Below are 14,710 nucleotides of genomic sequence, written 5' to 3' on the forward strand. Positions count from 1 at the left end.
TCAATAAATTTAAGCACATATTTGATACATTTAATGAAAAATGGAGAATCTCTTTAAGATATTACATCTTATATATGTGATGTTCTGCTGCAACTGGCACACATAGACAGTATGTACTTTGTGTTAAACTGAATGGTTCAATACAAACAACCATGTCTACATTGATTAGTGCTGCATGATAAATACTAAAGAGCAAAATAAGTAGGTTGAAAAACATGTCAACAAACTTTTTTTCTGTTGAAAACGTTTGCTGTTTTAAAGAAGGCAAAAAAGCACCCCCCCCCCTTTCCCTTGGGTAACTGTGGTGAAAGTTGGGGTAAAATATCTATGCCCCCAAATGGCACCAAAACTACTTCCCTGGATGAAAACATTACTATGCTATCTTTTAGAAAGGACTACTGTGAAAACAATTAGTTGCATGGAAACTATTTAGTCCTTTCCACATGTTGTTCTTAATTTTGCCATTACTATCTCCTTTGGTAGATCATTTCACAATTTAGCCAATAGCTACAGACCACATAAAGAATTCCTTTTGCTCTGATGGTAAAACCTTCTTTGATATTCAAATCTTTCGATATACAGTTCTTGAGATAATCTGATTATTCATCAGATCTTTATACTGACCTTGGATATACTGTATGTGTTCATACTGGTTAAGTTGCCTTTTAAGAAACCAAAGTCATCTGAACTTTCATTACAAGATTTCCCATTCCTTTGGACTATACAATCTCTCTAAGTATTTTAGAACTGCAATGGATATTTACAATGTGACCTTATCATGGAGGTATACATAATGTATACTTTTATCATGCATTTTTCTCTTTGTGTTTATAAATACTATTCTATTCTTAATGCTCCTTAAAAGCAACATTTTGATTACCGGTACATATTTAAGGACATCACATGCAGTAACCCAGAGCAAGCAATCTGAAAACAGCAACACAGTCATTTGCATTCTCTAAAGATTTTAAAGTAAGCGTTACTGGCTTAAAAAATATGGCTGCTGGCATTGGTGACCTCAATCTGAAATTTCTAGTTGCTTGGCTGTTACATCTAACTTCAGTACTTTCTGAATCACTGACGTAAACCAAGTGTGTATATCTGGAATACTGCATACCAGGTCACTTTATATTGGGAAAAAGTGTCAGCATGAGAGCAAGGTAACTAACTGCAGAATGAGAATTAAGCAATGGTAGCCTCTATGTTCTCTCAGCAAGGTTTTCCTATAAAACTGAACTCTAAGGTGTGACATGTTGGTGAAATTGCAACTCTGCCATCTCATATCACTGTTAAGACTGGTACATACGTACTGAAAGTCGCAGAAACTGGCAGACTTTGAGAACATGCTGTCTGTTTAAAAGAAGCCAGTCTAGTGACTCCCCCAGACCTTTTATTATTTTAGTTGCCTGATTCTGGACTCATCCTGTCTTAACAAAATCTGTTTGTAAGTGGTCTCCAGTATTGTACTCTATCGAGGGATTCTAGGTGCATTATTTAACATTTAGAAACATTGAACTGAAGTTTCCACTGCTTTGACCAATCTTCCAGCAATGCCAAATTCTGTTCCATGTTACAGACACCTCCAGTGATATAAACCCCACTGCATACATTTTAGGTCATCAGCAAAAAGACATACCTTACCCATCAAACCTTTAGTTATATCAATTACAAACATATTAAAGAAAACAGGACCTAGCACAGAGCCTTGTGGTACACAACCACACACCAGGAGTGCCGGAAGGAGAATCTCATGGTTCTCTCTGATGCCTGATGACTGTGGGTCAGTTTAAAAACTCTAATAAGAAGATGGATAAAAATATACACTTTCATTCCATTCTGCAATAAATACCACGTGACAACAGAAGATAATTTGTCAAACTGAGCATTTTTATACACAAGCATCAGTAGTATACATTGTCGATTTCATCTGGTAATTACATAAGTTATACTTACAATGGACCAATATGGTGTAAATAAATCTTACATATGGTATGTAAGAATAAAATCATTTGCATGTGTTTACAAATATGTATGCATGTGTATGCAGTCTTGTAGACAGGCATGTATGAGTACACATATTTTCTACAGTTACTAATAAGCTTGCTTCACAATCTAAAAAGAGAAAGCCTCTTTCTTTGTAACATCGTAACATCAATGAGGCAGCTGTTCATTTCCTGGTTGAAGGCTAAAAATATGATCTACAATCAATGTAAACAGATTTGTGTGTATATACAATGTTAAAAAAGTCCAGTGTATTCTGCTAAAGAAAAAGGGATGGTGTCTTGCTTGCATTCAAGTCCTGTTATATTTTAAGAAGGAATGTGGGCAAGTTGTGGTACATATGAAGCGGAAACACCCTTAGATGTTTCACATACCTGCAGCAGCTTCCCAAACCTTCCTGTCATGGGTGAAATCTTAGGCCTTTCTAGCAAGCAAGGCTTTAGGGACCATTCAGATGGGGGATTAGCATCTCCAATCGGCCAATTGAAAAAATTTGCCCCAGCAGAAAGTTTGTTCGAGTGGTTTCATGCAATTAGGGACTTCAGCCCTGGATGCATACAATTTGCATCCAAGAACAGCATTTATGGTTACAGCTAATTACCAGTTTGTATACGGCCATAGCACAGAGCCGCCACATCCAGAAGCAGAGTTAGCCATCCCTGAATGCAGCATCCTCTCCACCCTTATTTAATTGTCTGAATGAAGCCTTAAATCTAGGCTGCCTCTTTCTTCCTAGTGAGAAAAAAAATTTGGCCAATTTGGCCAAAAAAAATTGTACTGAATTTGGGCTCAGCAGCAAGCTTTGTCACTGCAGAAGGCTTTGCCTACCAGAATGGCCCTGCATTCCACCATGACAGGAGGGTTTGGGAGGCTGTTGCAGGCACAGGCCTTTAAGTGCCTGCTCTTCATATCTGCAACAATACCACAGCGGCAGAGTTAGTTTACACTCAGTCATATTTTCAATAGCTGCTACCCAAGATATTGCCTACACCAAGGTAAAAAGACTACATTAGAGTCATATTAATTTACATGGTACATCACCTTTTTTATGTTTACCTTGGAGTTACCCACTCAGCTATTTTAAAGGAAACCAGTCATGAGAAAAAACTGACGGCTCTCATTGCTGGCCTCTCATGCTGAAAATGCTAGTTATCTCATTGCCATGTTGACTCTCTTTTGTTAGTAGTTTGAGTCACTAGCTGTATACAAAAACTATGGCAGCCTTCACATTTCCTAATTACAGGTTTACTTTAAGTGCAATTCCCCTCTAGAGGTAGACACCACAAACGATTACATCTATTAGACCTAACAACCTCTTCCAAATGCATCTATAAGTTCTACTATGTTACTGGGGTCTGGCTTTTGGGCTAATTCTAACCAACCACTGTGACCACTGAAATGCTCTTGCTGAACAGTAGAATGGATGGTGGCCAGGTCACAGCTCAGAAGCTAGGCCTAGTAACAGAGTGAAACTACATGTGAAAGGCGCACAGGAGAGATTTAAATGGCAATAGCATGCAACGTGTGGCATCTGCAGTCGGCAATGGCTGCCAAGTTGATCAATGGTCACTCCAAAGGCATACATTGTATTCTAATGATTAATTCTACTCAGTCATAAAGATCATTTTCCACTTCCCAGGCTGCTAAACCCAAATTAGGATCTGATTCAGAGCTAGTGTGCATTTGAAGAATTGGACAATGTTTGGAACCATAAGAAAATGCAATTTACCTCAGTGATAGGTCTACTCGTTTGTTACAAACTGGCTTTAAATAAACAATGGTAAAGACTGGACATAAGGATTAAAAAAGATCTAAGGGGGTATGCACAGTGAGTTTGTTCCAAGTTATCGTATGTAAAATGATGTCCTACATTGTCATTTTCATATGAACATATGAACATATTATCATTATTTATATATATATATATATATATATATATATATATATATATATTTATATATATATATATATAAAATTAGAATGTTATAAAAATGAAATATCAATACTGAAACGTTTTTGGAGAGATGCACAAAGGCACTTTATGAATACCAGAGTTTTATTTGTGTTAAATCCTGTTCCCTTAAAAGAAGCCAAACTCTACTCTGCAAGAACATTGCACTGAACCCAGTGGGGAGAGCAGACATGTCCATGTACAAAGGAGTTTAGTGTCAGAGCTATAAATGAAAAAAAAAGAATATAATTGTGCTTCTTTGTTGGGACTTTTTTCTTTGTTTGGACTGCGCTGGGTACCCTTGCCTTGCACAGTCCCAACACAAGACAAGGCAAAAGGTTTTGTTCCCTATTAGGCCAGTTCACATTAACATGCTGCAGTGATTTCTGCTGACAAAAAGTATGGCACACAGTACTTTTGTTTCAGTGCAGTATGGTGGGACACTATCTACCACATCACGCCACACTGTGGCTATTAGAACCTAGTGAAATGTCACTTAAAGCCCAACTCCAGCCAAATAAAACATTACCCCGTGCAGTGGAGAGCAGTACCCACAGCTTCTGCACCCCTCTAGCAGTCTAGAGTCCAGATGTCCTGAAGACCAGAGCAGGGTCCAGAGCTCTGTTCTGGAAATAAGGACACCAAAGGACAGTCCACTGCCAGATCATTGGGGAGCACTGTATTTGGGAAGAACAGAGAATCAGGTAAGTAAAATGGTTTTTCCACACCAATAGACAAAATGAGATTCTATACTTTGCAGAGTGAGCCCACTGCAAAATATAATTTTTATTTGCCTTGAGTTGGGCTCTAATGATGTTCACACCTGAATGGCACTACTTCCTTCACACTGCACACCAGTGGCTGCATTTTAATGTAGTTACTGATGTGAACAGGCCCTAAGATTAAACAAAGCAAAAGGGCGATTCAAACTGTTGTGGTGAGTAACTGCACACACATTAACATGTGGAATTAAATGGATAAACATGCATTGTGTTAAGACAGATAATTCAATTAGGATGGGCTGCCAACAAAACCAAACTTATATTTGAATGGACATGCAGAAATTTTTACACTGCAACGCATCACAATGTGCAGATGGTTCATATCTGTGTGTTACATTGCAATGCATTGTGTTGTGTTACCTAAGTGCATTGGGGAGTCATTCAAAATTAATGGTAATGCTCTGTTTCACACTCTATCATGCATTGCAGTAATGGCACATTTTACCACATATTACCACAACTCAATAGTGTCAATGAGCCCTAAAGAGCAGTTAAAGAGCACTTACAGACATGATTAGGATTTATTCATACATTTGTGTGTGCATTAACAGCATCACAACTAACCAAAAAACATAGTCGACCCATTTATTGCCAATACCGCAATGCATCTATATTTATGTGTGGTGTGTTAAAGGGTCAGGTGTGTTTTTCCTGCATTGATATGCTCTGAGGGTCCATCAAAAATGAAGGGGATAGTTCCCAAATAATGCATGTTACTGTGTGTGTCAATTAACTTGGCAATGTAGATCAACATTCATGGAAAGGCACCCACATAAGCAGGAATTCAGACAAATAACACTACAAGCAGCACTGGGCAATGCTGACTTCTGTAAAGCAAACAGTGTCCACAAGGTGATATTGTTTTCCTTAAAATGTTTTTAGTAAATGTATCTTTTTACAAGTACCTAGATTAATAAAGCTAATTTTCAGGCAAAAATAAGAAAATTGTGATTTTAGGTAAAGATACACCAAGTTGAAAGTACATTGAACACTGTAGCAGACTTAATAGGAACATATAAGGTAGCATCAATTGAAAATATACCCTTCTACAAGGCCATGCATGTCATCATTTTACAAAAATAAGACAAAATGTATAAATGTTACATATTAAAAAAAATTATAAATATTGCATCATTGTCTTACTATTTTTCAAGTTAAAAACTAGGTGATTCTCTTTTGCATCAGCTAGGGTGGTATTTTTATCTATATATTATAGTCCTGGCTTCATAATAACATAAGAGTTGGTTGAGCATGGCATGTAAGTGGTACCCACTGCCAAGCACACTGGCACTCAGGCTCAAAGCAAGACAAGAAACAGTTGGGCTAATACATCAAATTGTAATTTAAGTTAGCCATATGTAGGCCATTTACACTACCTGGCATAATTAATGGATAAATATCCAGTTTAACAAAAAAAAGATGAGAAGGTTTGGCCATCGGTGAGACAATATTTGGATACACAAAATGAAAAGCCATGTACCTTTTTTTGTAAGACTAAAGCATTGATGACAAATGACTATGAGAAAATGTAAAACTTTATCAAGCTATCATCCGTTGTTGTGATGGAAAGCTTGTGTCATTTAAGACCCCACAATCAGTAAAGCTTTGAAGGTAAAGGGGCAGACAGATTGACAGACTTGAACTCTTCATATTAGCTGCAAAGTACTTTGCAAAGGAATTGTCCGTTACCTTAGTGAATAATGGAAAGCTGTGTTGACCTCTATTCTTTAATTACGTGCACGCAAAAATCTTTTTTTTTTTCTTGCACATGTTTTGGTATTTGGTATTTTTAGCACATCGCCTAAGGTAAGTGAAAATTCCCTTTCAAAGGGAACAAGCTTTAAAATGAGACTTGGAAATCACTCAAAGTGAAAGAAATAGCACTTTTTATTAACTGTTACTTATTTGGAGAATGAGAAATATTTTCTTTTCCATCATATTTATATTTATTAAGGATCTGAAGCCGTTATGCCGGTTGCTTTTTATGTAGAGCACGCTAATTTGGTTTATGGAATAATATCCATAAAGTTACTATACTATATCTAGAATGAAAGCCATAAAGATCGGAGCATATTTTCTAGCACACAGCTGACATCTTGTCCAGTCATCGCATATAAAAATATCCCTGACTGTCACTTCTAAGACTTCCTTGGCTAAAAATGGGTGCTAGCACAGAGCCATAGATTCATTTTTCATTTTTGTACAGGTATGGTAGCTTCCGGTCTTTATCTGTGACTGTTAACACTTCTTAATGTCAATTTTTGCTTTTTGTTTAGGTTTAGGTGGCTCTTTTCATGTGTTGCTCAGAACTGCAGATGTAAAGGAATAAAACATTAATCCATTCCTTAATAACAATGAAAAATAATAAATGCCAAGGATAAACAGAAGACTAAAAAAAAAAAAAGGTCCTATATGAAAATGACTCTATTAGCTTTAATTTTTCAGGGCAATTTCTTTGATGTATACAGTAGGTATACTTTGTAGTCATATCATAATTCAAAGCAATGCAGCTTTTTACATACCTGTTAACTACATCACTGCTGTAATGTATATACTTTCCAAACACAGTACTGTCAAATCAAAAGAGACATTAGGACTAACCTGTATACAATACTACAGGCGACATTTGCATATATCTAAAAATGGTAAAGCTTGGCAGTGTTTTTCCTTTTTTGGAGATTCATAGCTGTCAATAGATTGTGCCAAATCTCTATTTTTTATGTTTATACATTATTATGTTTTATCTGCTTGAAGTTAAAATATGAGCCAATTAGTTTATCTTAAACAAGAACCCATTGTCTGTGTAGATTATATTTGTTATCACACTGTGCTTAATATATGCAAAATACAAACATCAATATTGATATTAATATCTAATGCTACCGGAATTATTTCTCAGAATAAATGTATTGATCCTAATGCACCATTAGATACTGTAACTATTGGTATGTAGTTGCATGTGACTGTTACATAAATATATACTTGAACATACATGCATGCATGAACAGATACAGATATTCATGTATCTCTCATACATATATAATTATAATACTCTAATCAGCTGATATCTCATTGCAAAGGTAATACAATTCTGACCATTTTTCAAACTGAAAATATCATAAAAATCACCCATTTGTCTTTGCTATAATATGTATGCATAGCACATTTTGTTTTGCCATAGAACCATGCCAACTTTAAGGAGGTGTTAACAATTGTTGGCCTGTTTTTTGGAATATGAGTGCATTTGTGTGTTTGTCAATGTCCTCGAAAATCCATGCACACATATACACATATGTATGCACATTTAAATATAGAAATATACAGCTATATACAAAAACTTCTATACATTGTGCAATGCTTAGGCAGCCACGTACATCTCTGGCCAATCAGATCACACGTCAATGGCTGCCATTTTTTTTAATATATTTTTTAACATACTTCCTTTTGTCTTTTACTTGGACAGTTTTACTTTACTAATCTGTAATAATTTTTATGTTATTACTCATTATGTTAGTAGAGCACGTATACTTTCAAGCATAAGTTTCCCTGAAATGTATGTACAATCCTTGGTGCAAGCATAATTTACCTATGGAACCGTTTACATTATAAAATGTACAATCATTGTGTCCCCTTTTTTATGGATTTCATTCTCCTATTCCTATAAGGAAATTATCAGGATAATGTCATTCAAGAATAACTATCATAAACACTAATACAGCTACACAGATAGCTGGATTTCATGTGTGTGCACGTGTGTGTATGTGCTAGTGTATGTGTGTGTGGGCATGTGCATTGATATAAATAGATAGATAGTGTGTGCATGCAATTTTCGTCCATGCATTAATCTTATTTCACAGTTATTTTTTTAAAAATGGAATGTAGGTAAGAGTATTATAGTGTGACAGGATATTAGAAATTCTAACGTAACACCTTTAACACTAGAGGAGGCCTGTAACATATTAACCTTCAATGCATACTTCTCCAATGACCTGATGTGATCCAATTACAAAGTGTTAAATCATGGGCGCTCCACCAGTCTCAGATATACAGGTCTATAGTAGCAAAATATTAAGGCAGACATTATCCACTTTACAGACAGAACACTGCTGTCAGACCAGATTGTTAGGTACATATAAAGAACATTAGCATGCAGTTATTTTACATACAGTTTGAATGGTATTATATTACCCTTATTAAACCATGGCCTTATTGCAGTCACATCTGAGCAGGTTAACAACAGACTCTTCTATCTATTTAAAAATAGATTGGTTATATATAACCTTTGAACCCTGTGCAGCATGACGCCTTGACATAAAAACGATGAAGGTTCCTTTTAAGCTTTTACACATCTATGGTTTAACCCCACCCCTGTTCTTGACATCTAACCTTGATCAATAATGAAGTGATACCCATAGTAGCTAAGGAGCAGTGGACCATGGTGCTTACATTTCCATTCCAATGAGGAAGGTTTCAATGGCTATATATTCAATGTCTGCAGATCACAGTACACATTAAATTCCTTTTAATGATGTATTAAATATTGCAGCACAGACACACTGCAGTGGCAGCTAAGCAGCTCTCTAGATTATTTAAAAAATAAAACCCAAGTATCTGTGGCTTTGATATACAAATAACAGAATCCTAACACAAAAATATATGTTCCTCATTAAAATATGGAAGGCCTTTTTCTTTAAAACAGCTATTTAATTCTTAAAGCATGAAATGTTGGGCTGTATATATGTGCATTGATCTTTTAAGTGCAATTGAACTTCAATATAGGATAAGCAGGGCGTACCCAACAGAATACGAATAAATTCTAATACTACTTTGCAAAATACTTTCTAGTTATGGTAATATCTGTGATTTGATTGCAAAGTACATTTCTTTGGAAAACACGATTTCCATGAAGCCTAATGAGTCCTTTCTCAAAGCCATTATTATTTGGGTCAAGAAACCTTTCTGGCAGTGAAACCTCTGGCTGCTGCAGAACCTCTTTTAAAGAGTTACCATCAATAGTGTCTAATTATTTGGACACAAAGCTCAGCATTGATGTGACACTTATGTATCCCAAGAGGTTGTACAGCTGAGTATTTTTAGTGTTAGGAACTATCCAGGGTGATGGGCCTAATGCCAAATAAGGCCTTCTGATTTTTTCGTACCTAGAGCATTTTCATTCCTATACACTCTGCTCAGAAATGCTACCACATTTCTCTGGCCTATCAGTGGTATCAGTAGATGTTCCATGAGTTTGAATTTAGTTGCAGATGCAATAAAACATCACTTGTACAACTATTGCTTTCCATGCAGAATTGACACATCTAGAAAAAATTACCTAGCAGATTATTGCATTACACAAATTCTGCAGCTGCCCCCATACAATCTTGCACGGGGCAGGTAAGTCAAACGTCAGTCAGCATTTTGGTTATATTTACATAGTTTGTATTTCCTAAGGTGCAGTTTGCAGTTTTTAAGTTCTTGTCCCTAAAATCTTCATTACTATGATTAACTCCTTCTTGAATCTCCATGTAGTCAGATTTACTGAGAGTGGAGGCACTTCTACTTTTTTGAAGGTCAGGGGAAGATGGGATCTTTGGACAGCTGGTTACTTGCAAATACTGTGCTTGCTCCTCACCCTCTGTCTCTCTGTGATAGAAGTAATTGAAGTTGGAGACTATGACAGGAACTGGTAAGGCAATGGTTAACACGCCTGCAATTGCACAAAGAGATCCTACTATTTTGCCACCTATTGTTGTAGGGACCATGTCTCCATATCCTACTGTTGTCATGGAAACCACGGCCCACCAGAAGGCATCTGGGATACTGGGAAACTGAGATTCTCTCTCATCAGCTTCTGCAAAATATACAGCACTGGAGAAAAGAATTACACCAATGAAGAGAAAAAATATAAGAAGGCCTAGCTCCCTCATACTAGCTTTCAGTGTCTGACCCAAAATCTGAAGGCCTTTTGAATGTCTAGAAAGTTTGAAGATCCTAAATACTCGAACCAGTCGTATTACCCTAAGAATTGCTAAAGACATTGCTTGCTGACCCTGCTGTCCGTCTTCTGTTTTTTCAGCCAGTTCTGTACCCAGTGTTATAAAGTAAGGGATTATAGCCACTATGTCAATAATGTTCATAATGTTAGTAAAAAATCCAGCTTTGCTTGGACAGGCAAAAAAACGAACCAAAAACTCAAAGGAGAACCATATGATGCAAAGTGTCTCAACAATAAAGAAAGGGTCTGTGAAGGTGTTTGATTGTTGGTATCGATGTGTGCTGTTCGGGTATGGGTAATAATCTACAGGTCTCATAGACATATCCTCACTTTCATCTCTAAAAACAGGCAGTGTTTCAAGGCAAAAACTCACAATAGAGATTAATATCACCATAACTGATATAATTGCAATAATCCTGGCTGGACCAGAACTTTCTGGATATTCAAAGAGCAGCCAGACCTGCTTCTGGAACTCATTGTCTGGCAAAGGGCGTTCCTCTTCTTTAATAAATCCTTCATCTTCCCTAAAGATCTCCATGGCTTCCTCACCAAGTTCATAGAAACGTATTTCCTCTGAGAAGATATCCAAGGGCACGTTTACAGGTCTTCTTAACCTGCCTCCAGACTGGTAATAGTACAAGATGGCATCAAAACTTGGTCTGTTTCTGTCAAAAAAATATTCATTTCTTAAGGGATCAAAATATCTCATCCTCTTTTTAGGATCCCCCAATAATGTTTCGGGGAACTGAGATAAGGTTTTCAACTGAGTTTCAAACCGCAATCCTGAAATGTTAATAACAACTCTCTCACAACATTCATGATCGGGTTCAGGGTCATAACTGTCTTGGGGGTGACCTGGCAAAGCTGAAGCTTCATCTGTGGGATCTCCAGTGGCAACTGTCATAGTTATGGGCCAATTAGGTGCACAGCCTTTTTCTCCTGGTTGGCTGCTGGAAAGTGATCACAATGAAGCACTGTAGAAATGCGTGCACTCAGAATAGGAAATATTTTCTGGAAATGAGAGGCATATAACCTCTCACCTATAAAAGAGGAGAAAATAGTTAGAGTATGGGTCATAGCTTTTCAAACCAACAGACCTGAGATGTTACTAGATTTGTTTTGAACAAAATTTCCCAGAAAGAAACCATGAGCATGGAGAAGGTTAAGATGCTGAAATGTTCCATAGATCAATGCACCCTGGGGTGTTGTATGGATTAAAGGTATGCGTCCTGTGTTACAGAAAAATATGTAGTATTTTAGGGATGGATCTTAATGTTCTTCAGTTGCGGTAAACTAAAATGAGATCCCATGGGCATTAGAAGTAATCTACATTACAAGGACATAGAAGTAATGACAAGAATGCTTCCTGTATGCAGCACTGTATTTAAGCAGTGTTCACTCTTCTCTCACACACACATCAAGTTCTTCGGTCATTTAATAAAGTCTGTATTGTCAAAGATAAAACCATGCATCATGGTATAGCAATTAAATAAATGTTGAAATTAATTATTACAATATGGAATCTTAATATAGAGAGCAAAATCATATTCAAAACCACTATATGATCGTGTAATGAATGTTTTCAATAGGAAATCTTTAAAACACAGCATGTAATTGCAGGCATTTAAACATTCAAGAAAATATTCAAGGTTTAGAATAATCAATTTCTTTAACAGGTGCATTTGCATTGTGAATCAAGCAACAGGAAACATGCAGCAAATGCCTGTAGATCTAGACAGAGACCAAACATGCAACATGCTGATTAAAACAAGATGCTTAAATGCGATCATCAAATTATGTCAGCATTTTCAGTGTCATTCAGAACCTGTATGAAAGCACTGAAACAAGACATTACCTTGAGAAACAATCCTCCAGGTTTCTTAGTAACCAGGCAATGTAGACTCTGCCCTCTGGAGAATACAATGAAGAAAAACAGATTTTCTGGCATCCTATAAATTTGTTTGTCCTAAGAATCCAAAATATGAAATCAGCTGATGCAAAAATGGGGGATTCCTGGGTAAAAGCAGCTCATTCTTCTTGAAGCGAAAGGACAACATTGGTCTGGCAGGTTCCCTTGCTTGAAATCCTCTGTTAAAGCATATAATGTGATAGATGGAAGATGCAAAGCTCAGCAAAAAAAAAGGAAAAAAAAAAAAGTCTGGTGCCCTCAGGAGGAGTGACGTTGCCTGGTGGTAAGAAATAAAAAAACAGGAGCTAGGTAAAGCTGGTACATCATGAAACATCTGCAGAGACCCAGTTTCCAGATGCAGTAGTCACACAGCCGTCCCCCTTGTCAGCCTGCGTTATGATGCTTCGCTATTCTGCACTGCAACAAAACAAGAGGCAGTATTCACAGCACATCCCACGTTTCAGGGAGAGCTGAACAGAGGAAACGTAGGAATTTACAGAGCATACAGCATCTCAGAGAGCAGGCACATAGAAACAGAGCACCCTGGCTACATATGTGTTTGAATATGCACACACTGTGTCAACTGCACTGTTGATTCATCATTATTTTAGTTAGATTACAATAACTGCTATGATATTGACCTGGGGATCATAAAATGCCCCTGGACAAATAGTTCTGAGCACAAATAATGGTCCTCAGGTGGTTCACAAAAGCAATAGGAAATTGACCTCTTGCATGCGGTTACGAAACAAAAAGAAACATGTCAAAGATGCAGAATAGAGTACTCAATGTGTATCATTAACCATTTACTTACTAGAATGTAAAAAAATTGAATGAAATAAAGATAAACTGCAGTGTGCTTGTATAATGCCCTTCATCAGTCATCATAAGTAATCTGTGTAGTACATGAAGCCATATGAATATTACATGTGGGTATCACCAGAGCAGTTTCCATTATAAAAGGGGAAAGCACACTGCAGTTGTCTCTGAAGCATCCCAATTGAAGGGGCAATGCTTGCCCTCTATATAATCAGCCAAAGTTCTCAGAAGATGCTGTGGATCACCACCCTTTAGGGCAATAAAGCAGGCTTTTTGTCTCTTGCCCAGGTCACACAGCTCACAGAAAAGACAAATGAAATGTGTATTCAAGTGTATTCTGCATAACAAATGAGCTGCCTGGGTACTGAGCCTTGAATCAATTGGATAGGTTTACTGACAGCAGACAGTAAGCTGACATTTGATCTATTGCAAAAGCAATCTTAGCAAATCTAATACTCTGCCTACTGAACATCTAAGATACATTCTACTGAAAAATGTGTTGTTTCTTATAGCACTACCTTTACCCTGCACCAGATAAATTAAATAATAATAATCATAATAATATTATACTCTATGTATAGACCATTGTTATCATTTTTTCATAACAGGAGACTCATTGCTGACGTTGGAATGGGGAGATCCCAAGTTCATCCCCCTTTTCTCTACCATTTCACTGCTGGGGACTGCCAGTCTATGCCATAATCCGACACATAATGAGAGCATGCCACTGATTTTTCTTAGACAATGCAGACTTGCCGTAGCTGAAGGGTTAAAGAAAATCCCTCTAGTCCTCTACCTACAGCAGCCACACTGCTATTTCTTCACAGCAACAGGGATTAGAGAATTAGTCTGGGGACAGGTGGGGCTCCGTATGATTTCTTTAGACTTTATGTTCAGAAATAGTCCTGGCCTTTTATTCTGAACATTACGGGAGCCTAGATTTGGGTTATAGTCATGGATAACACAATTGGGCATTGTCTCGCTATTCAAAAGGCATCACAGCAGTCCATTTTTCCTATCCATCGCCTCCCTTCCCTCAACATCAGAGAGATAGTACATTCCTTACAGTTCTCTGCACAGGAGGCTGGAATTCCCCTATTAAGTATAGGCTACAGATTCCATTAATGATCCATGTTCTTATGTTATATTAAACCACCAGATTAGGATCAAAAACTCACATTGGCAGTGGCGCTCCCAAAACATGGTTAAAATAATCTTTTGTTAAAATTAATGGCATTAAATAATGGAAATAC

General features: G+C 37.0%; 1 protein-coding gene across 1 annotated transcript; it reads right to left on the reverse strand.

The window, feature by feature from the left end:
- Positions 1-1,866: 1,866 nt before the first annotated feature.
- Positions 1,867-13,045, reverse strand: LOC149449368 (potassium voltage-gated channel subfamily A member 2). The gene is made up of 2 exons (XM_089693324.1): positions 12,585-13,045; positions 1,867-11,769 (listed from the first exon to the last, which is right to left on the reverse strand). The coding sequence occupies exon 2, from the start codon at positions 11,631-11,633 to the stop codon at positions 10,134-10,136; it is 1,500 nt and encodes a 499-aa protein (XP_089549450.1). The 5' UTR covers positions 11,634-11,769; positions 12,585-13,045; the 3' UTR covers positions 1,867-10,133.
- Positions 13,046-14,710: the final 1,665 nt, after the last annotated feature.

Source organism: Staurois parvus, unplaced genomic scaffold (assembly GCF_062004578.1).
Source record: "Staurois parvus isolate SC_StPar_1 unplaced genomic scaffold, SC_StPar_1.0 ptg000624l, whole genome shotgun sequence".
Lineage (NCBI taxonomy): Eukaryota > Metazoa > Chordata > Amphibia > Anura > Ranidae > Staurois > Staurois parvus.

Bases quoted from the DNA above. Each gene is read 5' to 3' on its own strand.
- LOC149449368 (XM_089693324.1), bottom strand. From the start codon at position 11,633: ATGACAGTTGCCACTGGAGATCCCACAGATGAAGCTTCAGCTTTGCCA.